We start from the raw sequence: 15,350 nt of genomic DNA, 5'->3' as shown, positions 1-15,350 counted from the left end.
AGACTGGTGCAGCTACTTTGTCAATAGGTATATAAACATTTTTGATTCAAGGAACATAGGTACATCAGGAAAAGTCAAATCTGCTTAGCCTCCTTATCTGCCTTAATAAGGAGAAATAAGATGATTATTCTTCTTATTCCTTCTTATTCTTCCTTATTTCTCCTTATTTTTTCTTTTTCCTCTTAATAAGGAAAATAAGGAAGAATAAGACAGAATAAGAAGAAGGATTGTCTTATTTCTTCTTATTAAGGCAAATAAGGAGGCTAATCAGATTTGACTTTTCCTGATGTAATGACTTCAGAGTACTAGGTTTATTGACCATGATATGCTGATGTAATGACTTCAGAGTACTAGGTTTATTGACCATGATATGCTGATGTGCTATCACTGGGGTCCAGCAGTGAGGCATATCTATACTCATGGTGTACCTGCTCCCTTCGCTCCAGTCAATGGGCCTCAATCTGCCCTGATGTACAACATGACTGTATACACCAAAGCAGTTCCACCAGACACCAGCCAGGTCACAGATGCAGAGAATGAGTCTGATGCTAAGCAGCAAGAACTCGAATTAGCAAACTGCGAGAATGATGATTGTGACAATATTCAGACAGATGACAAGGGTGCAGGAAATGACGAGGGTGCAGGAGATGACGAGGGTGCAGGAGATGACGAGGGTGCAGGAGATGATGAGGGTGCAGGAGATAATGTGAGTGATAATAATATAATTATCGTCATGGATGACATGTACGGACCTGACGAGTGGTAGTTTACCACTTAGTGCATAATGTTTTCTTCAATATCTTAAACTTCACACACGCATGCACTGAACTGAATCCTTAATTTCTCTCAGAATGTATCTGAGGCTCGGAGGGCTCTGCATGTGCAGAGTATGTTCAACCCACTATATTGAGGCTGACTTCAAGCTCATTCAGCAGTTGCAGCTGGTTTCAACATTGATTTCTCTGTCAGAGGTCCAGATGGACATCCGCAGCATTTAAATCAGATGTCGTGGTGAAAGCACCAGGACAACGAGCTCATCTTACACATTAGTACCTTGCCCTTACATACCTCAAGAATATTTCTTTCTGCTCATTGTTTTTGCTTCTTTGTACTCACGAAGGGGTATGTGACCATGGTTATGACAGTGACTTGCACTGACAGGCAAGACCATTGTCAATTGAATTCAATTTCTCAAACATTATGAGTAGCTCCATTTCCTCCTGAATTGATTCCTCCTCTGAGTTCACCTTTTACCCACTGTCTCACTGGATATTGGCTAATCCGAGTCATCCTTAGTAAGGTCTATTATATCACAGTCTTGCCTTTGTTCCAAGTTGTTCTGACAATAATGCAGATCAAAAATCTGCTGAGTTGTAATCAAGCAGCACCACTTACATCGTGCAAACAACTCAAGAAACTCTGACTTGGTGAGCCTGGGTTGCACAGATGAGTCCAACTACTGATCTGTTGCCTTTTGCACTGTGTCACAGTTGTAATATCCTCTTGCATGACATTTAGAATACCAAAAGTCTCAGCCTTGCATCTTCATTGGAAATAAACAGCTGTACCTATCATGGTGTATGTTCTCTTCAACCCTTGACAGTGCTGATGACTTAAAATGCCTTTGGTAGACTACTGTAAACCAGGAGACTTTGTGGCCCTGCGAAGTACCCACCTTCTGTTGATAGCCTTTCGGAATTGTGCAATACAGGCAGAGGACAGCATTCATGGGGGCCTAAATTAGTAATGACTCTTCAAAAGCAGAACATCCAGGATGATAATTATGATCTGACTTACCTCACATAGCATAGGCTCTCAACTGGATGCCCATCTTCTGATAAAGTCTCTCTATTGCCACTGGAATCGCTAACTGTATCAGAAGAGAGTTCAAACCACTATAGCAGGAAAAGCTCACCAGCATACCCGCACTCGCTGTGGGCGTACTTAGCAATATATTCTCTGGTGTAGCAGCTGAAGGTAGCGAGGAAAATGGTTGCTTCGACTGGTCAGTCAGTGCCTGCAAGAAGCGGGCAAAGGCAACTGGGCTTATGGACATGATGGGTGAGACAGTGCTCTCGCAGTGTGGAGGGGGTCACTCTTAATCCTTTAACAATGGGCCTTCAAGACAATTAATTCAGATGAGGCATTACCGTAATAACTTGAATGGGCCATGGGTGCATACCATTCCCACGGCACTAGAATCCCATCAGTGTGGTCATAGTGAAGAACCATGTTGACCTCATGCCTCAGCAGTCTTGGTGATGAGCCAGTGTAAACATGACGACTGGGAGCTGCATGATGCTATGCAGGTAAGTTGTAATGATATGGCTATTCAAAATTTTAGAGGGTTTATATATGTATGATCTGCAGTATTAGAGGCAGCGACCTCTGAGTCACGGGCCGACCAATGAGTCATTCTAAGTGACTCTGACTGACTCCTCAACACTGCTCTCAGCCTTTATACATCATGATCGCCACTGTGCTGCAGCAAGCCTCTCAGGCAGCTATTCATATGCTGGCACCACAGCCTGACTCGGAGTGACTAGCAGATGCTAGGACAAGTTTCTTGCCAATAAGATGTCAACTTGAAGTCAGAGTGGCCTCATCTGGAATTGTGTCACTGCAGATTTGGGACATTATAGCATACTGGTTGAGTTCAGTTGTTGTGGATGCTGGATATACCATTATGCTATTGGAATCCCCAGGACCCTCCAAGTCATTATTATTATTGAGAAGTCTGCAGCCTGTGGAACTGTGACCTTACCCAGGTTAACTTGAATGCAATGTTTTTTCCTGAATGGCCACTGTAAGTGCGGCATCGCACAGGGCATAGAAGGAACCTGGAAGTGGAAAAGCATGAGCAATTCAGAGGGTGAAGAAACCTTGCAAGGGAAGTAATCTTGTGACAAATTTTCCGGTCTTTTATGCAAACAACTGCAGCGAACATCTTATGCATGCTTGTAAGACTTAAACAACTACATAGCTGCATTGTACACAATGTTCAGCCAGTTGAAATCCTGACATCAATGTAGCAAACAGATCTTCTGTTGCCACAATAATGGTCATTGACAAACTTCCCTAAGGCCACACATCAGGAATACCCAACTTTTACTTAAAGGTGTTCTTATGTGACTCAAATGCACTTATGGGCCTTAAATAAGGTAAAAAAGGACAAAAAGTCCATAAGTCATATTTTCTTAGAGACTTAAAAGTCGACTTTTGGCAACTTATGGATCTTAAATAAGGCAAAAAAGGACAAAAAGTCGGAATAAGTTCCTTAAGTAAAAGTTGGGTTTTCCTGATGCCAGATGCATGATCGAACTCTTATCGCCATGCTGCAATAATTCCAACCATATGTCAGCTTTTGACTGAGTCCAAACAGAGTTAATTTCCATGAATGATCATTCATGTACTGTTAATATATAATATTCTAGTACAAAATCTCAACATCATGCAGAGAGACTACAAATGGTTATCACACATTGAGCATCCGAATTCAATTATTCTACATACAGCTCAGCTCTGGACAAAGGACTAACATAATTATACCTGGGGACCGACTACTCACACACTGATAGTATGTTATATTTGAGTAGCATCATATACATACATCAGGCATAAAATCACTTCAGGGTACCTTTCCGACCTAGCTCTTAGCTTCAACATAATCTATATTGTGTAGTGGCTAAGAGCCTCTCAGGTGTCAGACAGACCATGGTACCAATACATGTCCCAGGGCATTATATGGGATTACCCAGGGCAAAGGCAGGGCATAGGCTGGTCCAATGACACAATTATCATATGGGATGTCCTATAGTACTAGGGCATTGATATTTATATCCCAGTATTACTGGTTGTCCCATGGTGCCAGGGATACATAGAGATGTTCCACTATTCGTAAAAGATGTATTTTCAGGCTATTGTATGGTAGTTTTTTTATACTTTATTCCACTATCATATTATCTAAGCCTTAATTATAAAAACAGTGACTAGAATACTGTAAATAAGTGTCTTATTTGCATTTTATATATGGTGAAATATTTATAGAAAGCAGGATATCCCATATCAAGTATTGTGTATACATTTATAATGTTATAAAGACTATATTACTATTGGTAGCATGTACAACAACTTCATTACCTCATATAACAACTAAGACAGATCAAACAATAATGTTTATTCTCGTGTTTTAAAATCAATTTTACATTTTCTGACATAATGTTCAGACTAACATGATATAATCTTTGGCATATAGTATGCATCATAGCTATACTACAACTTTCACCAAGTGTCTCAAGAAATAGAACAACTCAGTCTACTAATATACTAGCAAAGGAGATATATTCTTGTCATGTCTCCTATCATATACTGTATTTAAATGAAAAAAGAAAGGCATTTGACCTAAGACTTCAGTCAAGTTACACTCAGAAATGCATTCACTGAATGACACCTCTGTATTATGGGATGTCCCTTTATGTGATGGGATATCCCTTGTAAGGACCTGTCACTCTTAAACCTTAGTAATTCAACTGTTAGTATAAATCTCCTAGATAATTATAGTAGTTAAATAGAAACTTCAGGCTAAAGAAAAGACTAAATATCTGTGAATCTTAAAATAACATCTCAGGATGTCCTTAAAATGGGAGATCCCACCTTATATAATATGCAAATAAAGTGCTTGTTTATATCACTATAGTCACTGTTTTTATAATTAAGGCTTAGATAATATGATAGTGGAATAAAGTATAAAAAAACTACCATACAATAGCCAGAAAATACATCTTTTACTAGTAGTGGGACATTCCTATGTACCTCTGGCACCATGGGACAACCAGTAATACTGGAATATAAATATCAATGCCCTAGTACTATAGGACATCCCATATGATAATTGTGCCATTGGATCAGCCTTTGCCCTGCCTTTGCCCTGGGTAATCCCATATAATGCCCTGGGACATGTATTGGTACCATGGTCTGTCTGACACCTGAGAGGCTCTTAGCCACTACACAATATAGATTATGTTGAAGCTAAGAGCTAGGTCGGAAGGGTACCCTGAAGTGCATGAAATCGAAGCTAGTCACGCTGTTGTCAACTCCGACTGGTCATGTTAGTGCCCCACTGATTCCCTGATGCATTACACTCCTTGGTGGCAGCATTCAAGTTATATTCACCAAACTTCAGGACATGATCAGATTATGCTGCCACAGTGTTTGTTTCCTGCAGTACTAAGATGAATGCATGAGTCGATGATGTTCCAAGGTTGAGTGGCCGCTGAGCGTGCTGAGCGGGCCCACTGGCAGAGGTCGCAAGCGCCCGTCGGCAACAGAACGGGTTGTAACCCCAGGCTTATCGATTTGAACTGCCGGTGTATGGAATCCGTAGTAAATTTCGGGCTCCGTCTAAATTGTCCGACCTGGCAATAAACCCCCCGCGTCCGAAAGCAGACTACCTAGCGCGCCATACTGGGAAGAAACGATAGACGCTCGCCGTCACCGTTACACTCATCCACCGCACATTCCACTATGTCCGAAGACGAGCGGACTCTAGATCATCACACTGATTCTGACAGTGAAGGGGAGGAGAGTGAGATTGGCGAAGCGGTTGTGAAAGTTGAGATTGATCCGTCAAGGTTGACTCCTCTCTCTCCAGAGGTGATCTCAAAACAGGTGGGGACTCCTCCCTCGTTGCATCCGATTGTCTGACACACTCATTTTCGCAGGCGACGATTAATTTGGGTATGCCCGCCAATGCGCCAGTGACTGAGGCTCATGTAGATCATGCAGGTACGATCGGTCATGTCGCGCACGGCAAATCGACAGTGGTGAAAGCCATATCCGGCGTCATGACTGTACGATTCAAGAACGAATTAGTGCGGAATATTACCATAAAACTTGGGTATGCGAATGCCAAAGTGAGTTATTTCTCTCTGTGAGACGTGACCAACTTAATCCTACGCCGATAGATTTACAAATGTGAAAATGATGCTTGTCCAAGACCTGGATGCTACCGCTCTTATCGCTCTGACAAGGAAGACAATCCTCCATGTGAGAGGCCGGGCTGTGGGTATCGAATGAAGCTCGTTCGCCATGTCTCGTTCGTGGATTGCCCTGGTCATGATATTCTGATGGCGACAATGTTGAACGGCGCAGCAGTCATGGATGCCGCGCTACTGCTTATTGCGGCAAACGAGACTTGCCCCCAGCCTCAAACCTCGGAACATCTAGCGGCGGTGGAGATCATGAAATTGGAGAACATAATCATCCTACAAAACAAGGTCGATTTGATCAAAGAGGCACAGGCTCTGGAGCATCAGAAGAGCATATCGGCGTTCGTCAAGGGTATGCTATTTTAGCACCCGTCCGCTGAGCTCTGATTAAATGATACGGCTAGGAACTGTTGCGGAATCCTCTCCCATCGTGCCAATATCTGCACAATTGAAGTATAACATAGATGCCGTGAATGAGTACATTGTCAAGCGCATTCCTATCCCTGTCCGAGATTTCATGGCCGAACCCAAACTCATCGTCATCCGCTCCTTCGATGTGAACAAGCCCGGTGCAGAGGTCGACGAGTTGAAAGGAGGCGTTGCGGGCGGCTCCATTCTTACCGGCGTGCTCCATTTAGGCCAGGAGGTAGAGATTCGGCCAGGAATCGTGACCAAAGATGCGCAAGGTCGCAACAAATGCAAACCAATCTTCAGCCGCATCATTTCGTTACACGCTGAGAGCAATCACTTGCAGTTCGCCGTGCCAGGTGGTCTCATTGGTGTCGGAACACGTATTGACCCCACACTCTGCCGAGCCGATCGTCTTGTTGGACAAGTCCTCGGTGCTGTAGGCAAATTGCCTAACATCTACAGCGGTACGTATGGGTTTGGCTATTGAATTATGCCATCTAACTGTTCATCAGAGCTAGAAATCAGTTTATTCTTGCTTCGCCGGCTTCTGGGTGTTAAGACGGAAGACAAAAAGCAGACGAAGGTCACCAAGCTGGTGAAGAACGAGCTGCTGTTGATCAATATCGGTTCTACGTCAACCGGTGGTCGTGTACTGAGCGTGAAAGCAGACTTAGCAAAAATCCAATTGACGTCTCCAGCGTGCACCGAGGTGGGTGAGAAGGTTGCGTTGTCGCGCAGGATTGAAAAGCATTGGCGACTTGTGGGTCAGTGAGAGCGTCTCCGATCTTGATTGGCATCACCTAACACATCTTACCAGGATGGGGGAGCGTTCAGCGAGGAACGGTGCTAGAAGTAGACTAACCGTGTTGTATTTGTCTTGCTTGCGATGTGTAGCCATACCAACTTGTGCGAGGTACAAATCTTCGTGGTCCACAGCGCGCCACGTTTATAACCGTGCTATTTTCTTGCTTGACCTCTCCCGTTATTATGGGCACGTCGTACTTATGCACGAGGTGCGCTTTGGCACTGCTGGTGAGAGATTCAGCTCATGGTAGATGCAGTAAAATACAGGCAAGTAGAGCGAGACTCAGGAAGGCGAGGAATCTATTAGGTCCAGCTCTCTGATGTCTACTCCTGCAAACGAACGGCTCTTCACGCGACGTGTTTCAAGCTCACGCTTAGCCAGCCACAGATGTAACAGCGTAATGTAGTCTTTCGCCTGCAAGATTCTATACCTTAGCTGCGCAGCTGAGATAGGGATCTAGTACATACCACAATGAAGATGCCGAGTCCCACAGAATTTCTCCACCTGGATAAGGTAGATGAACAACGTCCATGTGATCGACGAAACTCCACGCTCACCAAACCGGATCACTCTCAGCCCATGTGCGAGTACCTGCACACACCAAATTCAAGGCCATTCTCGCACCTAATCCAAACTGCTTCACATAATTGAGATTGTCCCAAGGCTGAGCTGAAACCCATCCACCCAGTGGCGCTGCTGTTGCACGTCCACTCGGCGAAGGCCGGATGGCCAGAATACGACGCAAAGTGTGAGAATACTTGGACAGCCGGAACAGGATAGAACCCATGTAGTTTGAGATAGCAGGCAACATGAGAGCACCTCCAACAAAACGACCTAACGACGCATTGGTGATTCGCATGGTGCGCTCGGCAGCTGCAGCGGGATCATCTGCTTCGAGGTCTGCGTCGTTCTGGTTTTCCTCCTCGTTCTGAACTCCCTCCCCGTTCTGGTTTTGTTCCTCGTTCCTTGCTTGGGCGCCTCGTCTACCTTGTTGAGCGCCAGCGGCAGGGCGCTGATCGTTCAGCGGTTCGATGTTCGCACCGATGCGCATCCGAAGAGGAGCTGGACCGTCCTCGTTGAATGCCCAGACGACACGACGAACAGGTAGACGAGGCCCTGGCTGAGTCCCCATGACCCAATGCTTCACGCGAGTGAAATATCGCCGATAAAGGCCAGTGACAAGGGGGTACAATATCGTAGCGATAATGGGAGATGGCGGCCATGTGAGCAGCGACATTGGCGCAATTGGTTCACTTCTCCGGGTGGTCCAACGACCAATCAAGCTCTGTGTTGTTTGCACAGGTGGGGACGATGGCCAAGCGAGAAAGAGAGTCATTATGGGGAGGGTATCAAACAGTCGAGTACGAGAGAGGACAAGACTGAAAGGTATTAGGGGAAGGTTGATAAATGCATGCCAAGGCCAGTTACTCGGATCATCTGTCAAGAGCAGGTCGTATCTGGAAACAGCCTTCAGAACAACGCAAGGATACAAATATTGTAGGGCGCTTACAATTCCTTTCCCAAAAACTCTCTCACTGCGTAAGCACCGTACGATGTACAGACAAAGTATATACCTAGCACAACACTGAGCGTGGGCACAAGCTAGGGTAAAAAGTAGTAACGCACCCATCCCGAACGAGACAACTATGCCAGTCATGCCAGCAAAGCTGATAACCTTGCCTGCCAGTGACAGGCTACCGCTGATGTGGTCTAGAAGCCTCAGGATGAATGGGTTATTGCTTTCCATATCGTAAGTCGCTCCGCATTGTGGGCATTTCAACGCATTAGCAGCTCGATGTGGGTCTTGTTGAGCAGCTTGTATCCAATGCAAAAGACATGACTCATGCGCCACAAGAGTACAATTGCATGGATGGGTCCAAACCCTACGTGGCTCCTCAGGATCTGAATTCAGTCAAATTCGACAGAGACTATGACGGATCAAGTATGGAACCGCACTGTCAAAGCGTTCCTCCTCTCGGCATATGTAGCATAACTTGACCTGAGATAAACCGGGAGCTCAGTGGACAAGACTCAGTTGTCATAGTCGAGACGTACCCGTAGGTCATCCACAGTTGGAATCTGGCGAGGTTCTGACATATGGCAAGCGCAATGACCCCCCCACTGGGTTCTGTTCTCAGAACTGGAGTCGTCGTCAATCTGTCAACCGGAACGAGAGTGTTGAGGGGCTGAACAATGAATGAGAGTAGCGGTGTGTAGACGGCAGGAGGCAAGCTGGTCCTCCAGAAGAGCGGCACGCACGTGACGTCACGGTACGTAAAGAAGCTCTAGCGCAGTTTTCATGTTGCAGTTTGTTCAGGCTCTCCGACGATAGACGAAAATGATTCATATTAACAGTCTCAGCCGTGGACTACATCAACAAGAAACGAATCACACGAAACAGCTCCAGAGTGTAGCGGAATGGAAAACTGAGGAAGAATTTTGCGGAACAGACCAGATCTAGTGATCGTAGGGCGGTGTTTGAGCCCTGTCCTCGTCCTTTTTGCCGTCATCTGGCGGAGGAGGCGTCTTCGCCTTATCAGTTCCCGCTCTCTTTTCAGGAGAAGGACTCCTCCGTCGTTCAGGGCTTCTACTCCGCTTCCTCTTGTCCCTGTCCCGGTCACTATCTCTGTCCTTGTCACGATCATCACGCTCTCGGCCACGATCCCTATCACGGTCACTGCGACGACGGGGACTGCGAGAGCGATCACGGTCGCGGCGAAGAGGCGGTGATCTTCGGTCATAGCGCCATACCGAAGAGGGAGGGTTCTTTGCCCACTGGCAAATTTCACGGTGAGTTAAGTCGTGTCTCGACCACCTCACGACAGGGAGCATACTCACTTGGATACTCAGGCGAGAGCCTTCGAAACTTCGTCCATGCCTAGGCGACCAGACGGGGGAAAACATGTCAGCAGTATGTTCACGGTGAGGGTAGAGAACCTACATGTCGTAATAGGCGTCCTCCGCATCGCGAGTACTGCGGAATTCGACGAAAGCATAACTGCGTACGATTCGAAGGGGAAGGCACGTTGAGCGAAGGAGGTTTTCGGGCGAAACTCGTACATCGAACGAATCGAAAGAAGTTGTGCTTCGTAAGAGCTCGGCGGTCCAACGCGAGAGCGGCGTGTGAGATTGGCTCGACGGCCGACATCCGGAGGGGAGGGACGGGGTGGTCTCGCGGAGAGAATGCAGCGCGTAACGGACGTTCGAGGCCACTCGACTGGAGCAAGAGGGTGAAGCATGCGAATGAACACACTCACGGATTAGTGTTGGCGTGTGGGTTTCGCGGTGCTGGAACGTCGCAGCGAACCAGAGGGCCGTACCTCGAAGGACGTCAGGGAGATGCAAGGGAGACGTGAGTCGGTGGAACTCACCGTTCGAACTCGTATGCAAGGTCGCGGGCGCGCGTTGTAGGATGGAAGCCACTGACGAAGAGAATGCGGGGCATGATGCTGGCTGTGCGGCTCGCTGTAGCGGACGGTGTCGGGAAACGACCGTCGGGGGACGCGAGAATATTATATTCGACTTTCCATTTTGGCTGCGTGCCTTGTTTGTGTTCGGTGGCCACGCTACTCTGTGGCGGCGAACGACTAGCTCCATCACACACTTCGTATGTCTGCCCCCCTTTGTCTGCGATATTTTGTTGTTCTGATTATGTACTCCATCAGGAAGTTTTTGGGCAGATTGTCAGCCCGGTTTCGTACGCACGTTTGCGGTCTGCGGCCCTCCTGGTGCGTCGTCATGCCGAGTGTGTTCTGTCCGTCTTTGTCGACGAATTGTCTGCAGATGCATGTGGTGTAAACCACTTTGCGCAGCCCACATAGCATCATCCTATTGCACCGCTTACCGGGGCTTTCATCAGCTACTCAGTGGTCGAAGCAAACATGCATCACTCTGTAAAAACGTGTATCGCATTGCCGAGGATTATAGCAAGCAGTCTGGCGACGAAACGTTCTCGTTCCTTAACATGCTTGCAAACTCTCCTACATCAGCTATGGTTGAAGGTGCTCCCACTCTACCTGGATTGACTCCCGTCCAGTTTCAGCGTTGGAAACCCGCCATATCGGCCTGCAACCTGGACTCTGCCCTCGGTTACCTTGGACGGGAAGGAGTCCGCTTATCATGGGCAGCTACACCTACAAACGATATGCCCCATTTATCTCCAGTTCCTCTCCAGCCTCCTACGTGGGTGATCCTGTATCTGATTTGCCACCAAGTAACATCTCCTGCGGACGCTAAGAAGGCCCTTGTTCTAGCATATTACCACCTTCCTACCGCACTTCCACATTTACGACCGTGTCTTCTCATATTCTCGGCCTGTTGGCTTGCCGAACACAATCTTGTCGTCCCTCTGCAGGACCTCATCCGAAGATTGTTGCAATCTTCTTGCGAATGGCGCGAGTATGACTATTCAGCATTCTTGAAACTTGTTGCCGCTGCCTCTGCCTCTCCGACCGGTATCCGTTTGATCATACCCGTTTTAGAGGCATCGTCAGCTCGTCGACTTCGTCTTGATCAAGACACATTTGATTCGCTCCTTTCCGGACAATTTGCCACCGCTGAACTTGGGATTGCTCTGGCTAGGTCCATGCAGTCGCAGGCCACCATTCCCAGTGTCAAGAACTTGGAACGACTAGTCAAGCTCTTCGCTAAAGCGGGTTGGAGGAAGCGAGCTGGCCGGTGTCTCGATCTCGTCCGCCACCATTATGCGGAACAACAAACCGAGACTGTGCCCTTTGGCACCAACCCGTATGCCAGGAACGTTATGCAGGCACCGACGTTGTCACAGCATTGGTATATGTCTGCTTTTGGCTCGGTGCGTTCACTTCACGCCTATATGCAAGCGTGCGGCGTGCATTCCCGTCTGTGGAGGGCGGAGCCCAGGATTGGCACATGGCGAAGTGTTTTGCGTGCTGCCGTACGGGACCGATCATTGTCTGCAAAGTCCTTGCTCGCGATCCTCGAGCGCGCGAAGGCGTCAGACTCTAGCTTACGCTTAGACGTGGTCTCAGATCTGGTTACTATCAATGGTCTCCTCCACCGCAGGGATAACACAAACGCGGCTCGTATATGGGATACCATTGCTGCGAAGAAGGACCGCTTAGAAGTGTGGGGGTTAGCCCTTGGAGTGAAGGCGCTGACTCTGGCTGGCCGCCCTTCAGAGGCTTTTGCGCTCCTTCGAGGCATTGACACCTCTCGGTATTCGGCCACTTCCACTCAATTACTCTCCCGCTCCGAAGCGCGGCAGCAGATCACCACGCACACGATCAATATATTCATGGCCTCATTGCAACGCATAGGACGCCCTGACATCGTCTTCGAACTGTGGGACTATATGGAATCGCTTTTTGGCATCAGTCCTGACCAGTTTACGATGGCTATTGTCCTGAAAACTGCCCGCTTTGCCAGTAAATCAGACCAGTCGGTACGAGGCGCGTTAGCAGATATCGGGCTCGGAAATTTTTTCCGCCGAAAGAGCGTCGGCGACGCCCCTGTCTCATACCCCGAATCATCTCGCAGCATGGCCGTCGCCAGGATTCAAGAGTTGTTAGCTCAAAACAGAAATGATACCAACTCCGGTGTATGGAGAGGGGAGAGGGCTGGTGTTCAAGCGCTTCAGGTTGCCCACCATATTTTGCTAGGAAATTGGCCCGAGCTGCACACTATTCAATCTCCCGTCCACGCTGTTCGTCGTTCACTCGGCTTTTCGCCTGTCGGCGGCCTCTTTCGCGCCCTGAGTGGTCGCCCATCGACACCCTCTCAAGATGACTCCCGTGCGGCGCAGCAGGCACCGAACTACGACATCGACTCACTCTGGCCATACCCGCAGGTACTACCCAACGACGTCGCCTTCCGCGCATATATAGATCTACTCGGCGCAGAGAACCAGATGTCCGAGATCCCCCTTGCGCTTGCGTGGATGCGCCACCTAGATGTCAAGCCGTCGCGCAACACTTTGGCGACTGCGCTTGTGTATTGGGCCGAGGTCAGCATGGATTCTCCACTGGTCGAGCATTGGAAGAGCGAAAGGAGCGAATACCTGCGGTTGATCCGTTGGATGAAGGAATGGGTTGGCAGCGAGAATCTGCCTACAGATGCAGACATAGGATTGCATCTGGGACGCATAAAGTGGTTCAGGGATCTGCGTTATGGCCGGAGACCTGTACATTCCTAGGTTTAATGGAGTCCATATTCTCAAACCCATATCGACGGTGTGTGTAACATACCTCTCTTGCAACGAGCACCGGACATCTCGTTGACACTTGTCTAACAAACATATATTCTAACATCAACCATACATCTGTGACCATTGGAGGAAGTAATGTACACTTGAAGCCTGCTGCAACATCCGGTCGATAGGCTTATTGTTGTACATGAATTGAATACTCCGCACAAATGCTTCGCGAGGGCCTCTCATATACGCTTTCCCCTAGCCACTGCTTCTTTCTTCTTGGCCTCGACTTCGGCGGATTTAGCTGAGGGCCACGTCAACATCAAAGGTAGATTGCTGGACCGATGCCAGACACACCTTCAGCCTCCGCCTTCCTCTTCGCCTGAGCAGCTTGGCGCTCGGCACGAATCTTGGCTAGGCGTGCCAGATCAGATTTGGCTTGTTCTGTCTTGCCTTGCTCATGAAGCTGGTAGCACAAATTGTTCAGACGGTAGATTTGCTAGCTGTTGCGCAAGACACGCTTACCTTCCAATATCTCTCCTTGGCTTCCTTCTTCTCCTTCTCCTCCCTGTACGATGTATTAGCTGAACTGTTCTCAAACCCAACACAGAAATTCACCTCTCTCGCCGAGTGGGCTCCCGCGGTGCACCCAAGTCCGCGATGTTCATCTTCTTGCCCGCAGCGATGTTCGGGTTCACGAACAGAGGGTCCTGGTCTTCTGCGTCCTCATCTTCGTCTGATGTCTGCTGTTTTGCCTGTGCTTTCTTCTTCTTCAGCTCTCGTCGCTCTGCTCGAGACAATTCGGGTTGTGCAGTGCTTCCCGCAGCCTTGCCGTCGTCTGATTCGTCTGATTCGTCTTCCTCCTCCTCGTCTTCTTCTTCGTCGTCGTCATCGTCACTGTCGTTCTCCTGATTTCTTCGTCCGCGAGGAGCCCTGGGTGGACGGGCAGGAGTCAATTTCACCATCGTTTAGTTCCGCGACATGAGAACACACCACTTGTCGGTAGAGACGGCTGTTCCATTCTCGTCGAGCTCGAGATGCTTGCTGTGCAATTCGAGCGATGAACGATCAGCATGACCCCAAGCGATCTAATAACATGGCGATCGCATACCTGAAGCTGGAAGGCAGAAGCGGTTAGCACAGAACGGACGAGTCTAAACCGCGAGGACATACTTTCGTCCTCCACCGCGCTTCTGCTTGAAAGTGCCTCTGGCCATGGTGATGTGCAGTTATGAAGTGTAAGTAAGCAGAAAGTTTGGATCCAAAAGAATCAAAGGATCGGATGAGGTCACGTGGAGGGCGCAGCGTAAGTATTCGGACCGTCTGCTGAGCGTCGTCTCTCCAACTGAACTATGTCGACAATCCCGTCGCGCCTGGCTCGCTCGGCCCATGTATCGAGGAGCCCTGCGGAGGCCCGCGATCGCGTGCTGAAGCTCTACCGAGACTGGTACCGCGGAGTGAGTCCGTCGGTGCTCCGTCAACGACATTCTGACTGTAGCATGTCTTACAGGCACCAGAGATCGTCTCCCTGTACGCGCTCAACGTCTCGCCAGCGTACTTTCGCGCATGCATCCGCAGGAAGTTCGAGGATAACCGTTACATCACAGACACGCGCGTCATCGACGTGCTCGTGCTCAAGGGGCGGCAGGAGTACCAGGAGACGATGAACTGTTGGAAGCTGAATGACCACATTATGGGTATTTTGCTGCAGCCCAAGGGACGGCCGCCACGCACGTTCCTCCAGAAATTCTATGAAGGTGTGTCCTTTCCTTCGTGGCCGAATTCCGCTCACTGTCTCTGGTGTGATTCCAGGCAGGGACGAGGATGCCGTGCTTCCAGCTGCATCCGGGGTATACTAGGTGGTTAGGTAGCGAAGGAGAACAAACTCATACTGTTTCCTGCCACCACGAGTGTTCTACTGAGGTGCTTAGACGTCGCTGGTGCGTCTCCAAATGTGACTCAGAACATGGCTCTACTA

The 15,350-nt window shown here is 48.5% G+C and overlaps 7 protein-coding genes across 7 annotated transcripts; 4 read left to right on the top strand and 3 right to left on the bottom strand.

The window, feature by feature from the left end:
• Positions 1–478: 478 nt before the first annotated feature.
• On the top strand, positions 479–766 carry SCP_1004250 (hypothetical protein; the record flags this gene model as incomplete). The annotated part of the gene is made up of 1 exon (XM_027762290.1): positions 479–766. One exon carries the CDS (start codon positions 479–481, stop codon positions 764–766), a length of 288 nt encoding a protein of 95 aa, XP_027618091.1.
• Positions 767–5,523: 4,757 nt separating this feature from the next.
• On the top strand, positions 5,524–7,259 carry SCP_1004240 (Eukaryotic translation initiation factor 2 subunit gamma; the record flags this gene model as incomplete). The annotated part of the gene is made up of 6 exons (XM_027762289.1): positions 5,524–5,667; positions 5,721–5,912; positions 5,964–6,339; positions 6,392–6,862; positions 6,911–7,162; positions 7,216–7,259. 6 exons carry the CDS (start codon positions 5,524–5,526, stop codon positions 7,257–7,259), a joined length of 1,479 nt encoding a protein of 492 aa, XP_027618090.1.
• Positions 7,260–7,485: 226 nt separating this feature from the next.
• SCP_1004230 (predicted protein) lies at positions 7,486–9,300 on the bottom strand (the record flags this gene model as incomplete). Its single annotated transcript, XM_027762288.1, has 7 exons — positions 7,486–7,617; positions 7,671–7,707; positions 7,761–8,660; positions 8,714–8,777; positions 8,830–9,105; positions 9,160–9,202; positions 9,259–9,300. The coding sequence occupies 7 exons, from the start codon at positions 9,298–9,300 to the stop codon at positions 7,486–7,488; spliced, it is 1,494 nt and encodes a 497-aa protein (XP_027618089.1).
• A 360-nt stretch (positions 9,301–9,660) lies between these two features.
• On the bottom strand, positions 9,661–10,648 carry SCP_1004220 (hypothetical protein; the record flags this gene model as incomplete). The annotated part of the gene is made up of 5 exons (XM_027762287.1): positions 9,661–9,978; positions 10,042–10,081; positions 10,145–10,201; positions 10,461–10,523; positions 10,575–10,648. 5 exons carry the CDS (start codon positions 10,646–10,648, stop codon positions 9,661–9,663), a joined length of 552 nt encoding a protein of 183 aa, XP_027618088.1.
• A 519-nt stretch (positions 10,649–11,167) lies between these two features.
• On the top strand, positions 11,168–13,375 carry SCP_1004210 (hypothetical protein; the record flags this gene model as incomplete). Its single annotated transcript, XM_027762286.1, has 1 exon — positions 11,168–13,375. One exon carries the CDS (start codon positions 11,168–11,170, stop codon positions 13,373–13,375), a length of 2,208 nt encoding a protein of 735 aa, XP_027618087.1.
• Positions 13,376–13,614: 239 nt separating this feature from the next.
• SCP_1004200 (hypothetical protein) lies at positions 13,615–14,589 on the bottom strand (the record flags this gene model as incomplete). The annotated part of the gene is made up of 7 exons (XM_027762285.1): positions 13,615–13,676; positions 13,730–13,838; positions 13,898–13,940; positions 13,991–14,305; positions 14,366–14,416; positions 14,484–14,489; positions 14,546–14,589. 7 exons carry the CDS (start codon positions 14,587–14,589, stop codon positions 13,615–13,617), a joined length of 630 nt encoding a protein of 209 aa, XP_027618086.1.
• A 135-nt stretch (positions 14,590–14,724) lies between these two features.
• SCP_1004190 (NADH-ubiquinone oxidoreductase 14.8 kDa subunit) lies at positions 14,725–15,231 on the top strand (the record flags this gene model as incomplete). Its single annotated transcript, XM_027762284.1, has 3 exons — positions 14,725–14,829; positions 14,883–15,129; positions 15,185–15,231. The coding sequence occupies 3 exons, from the start codon at positions 14,725–14,727 to the stop codon at positions 15,229–15,231; spliced, it is 399 nt and encodes a 132-aa protein (XP_027618085.1).
• Between the last annotated feature and the right edge of the window lie 119 nt (positions 15,232–15,350).

Source organism: Sparassis crispa, assembly GCF_003851025.1.
Source record: "Sparassis crispa DNA, contig_000009F, whole genome shotgun sequence".
NCBI classification, from domain to species: Eukaryota; Fungi; Basidiomycota; class Agaricomycetes; order Polyporales; family Sparassidaceae; genus Sparassis; species Sparassis crispa.
This window is presented reverse-complemented; position numbering and strand designations above follow the sequence as displayed.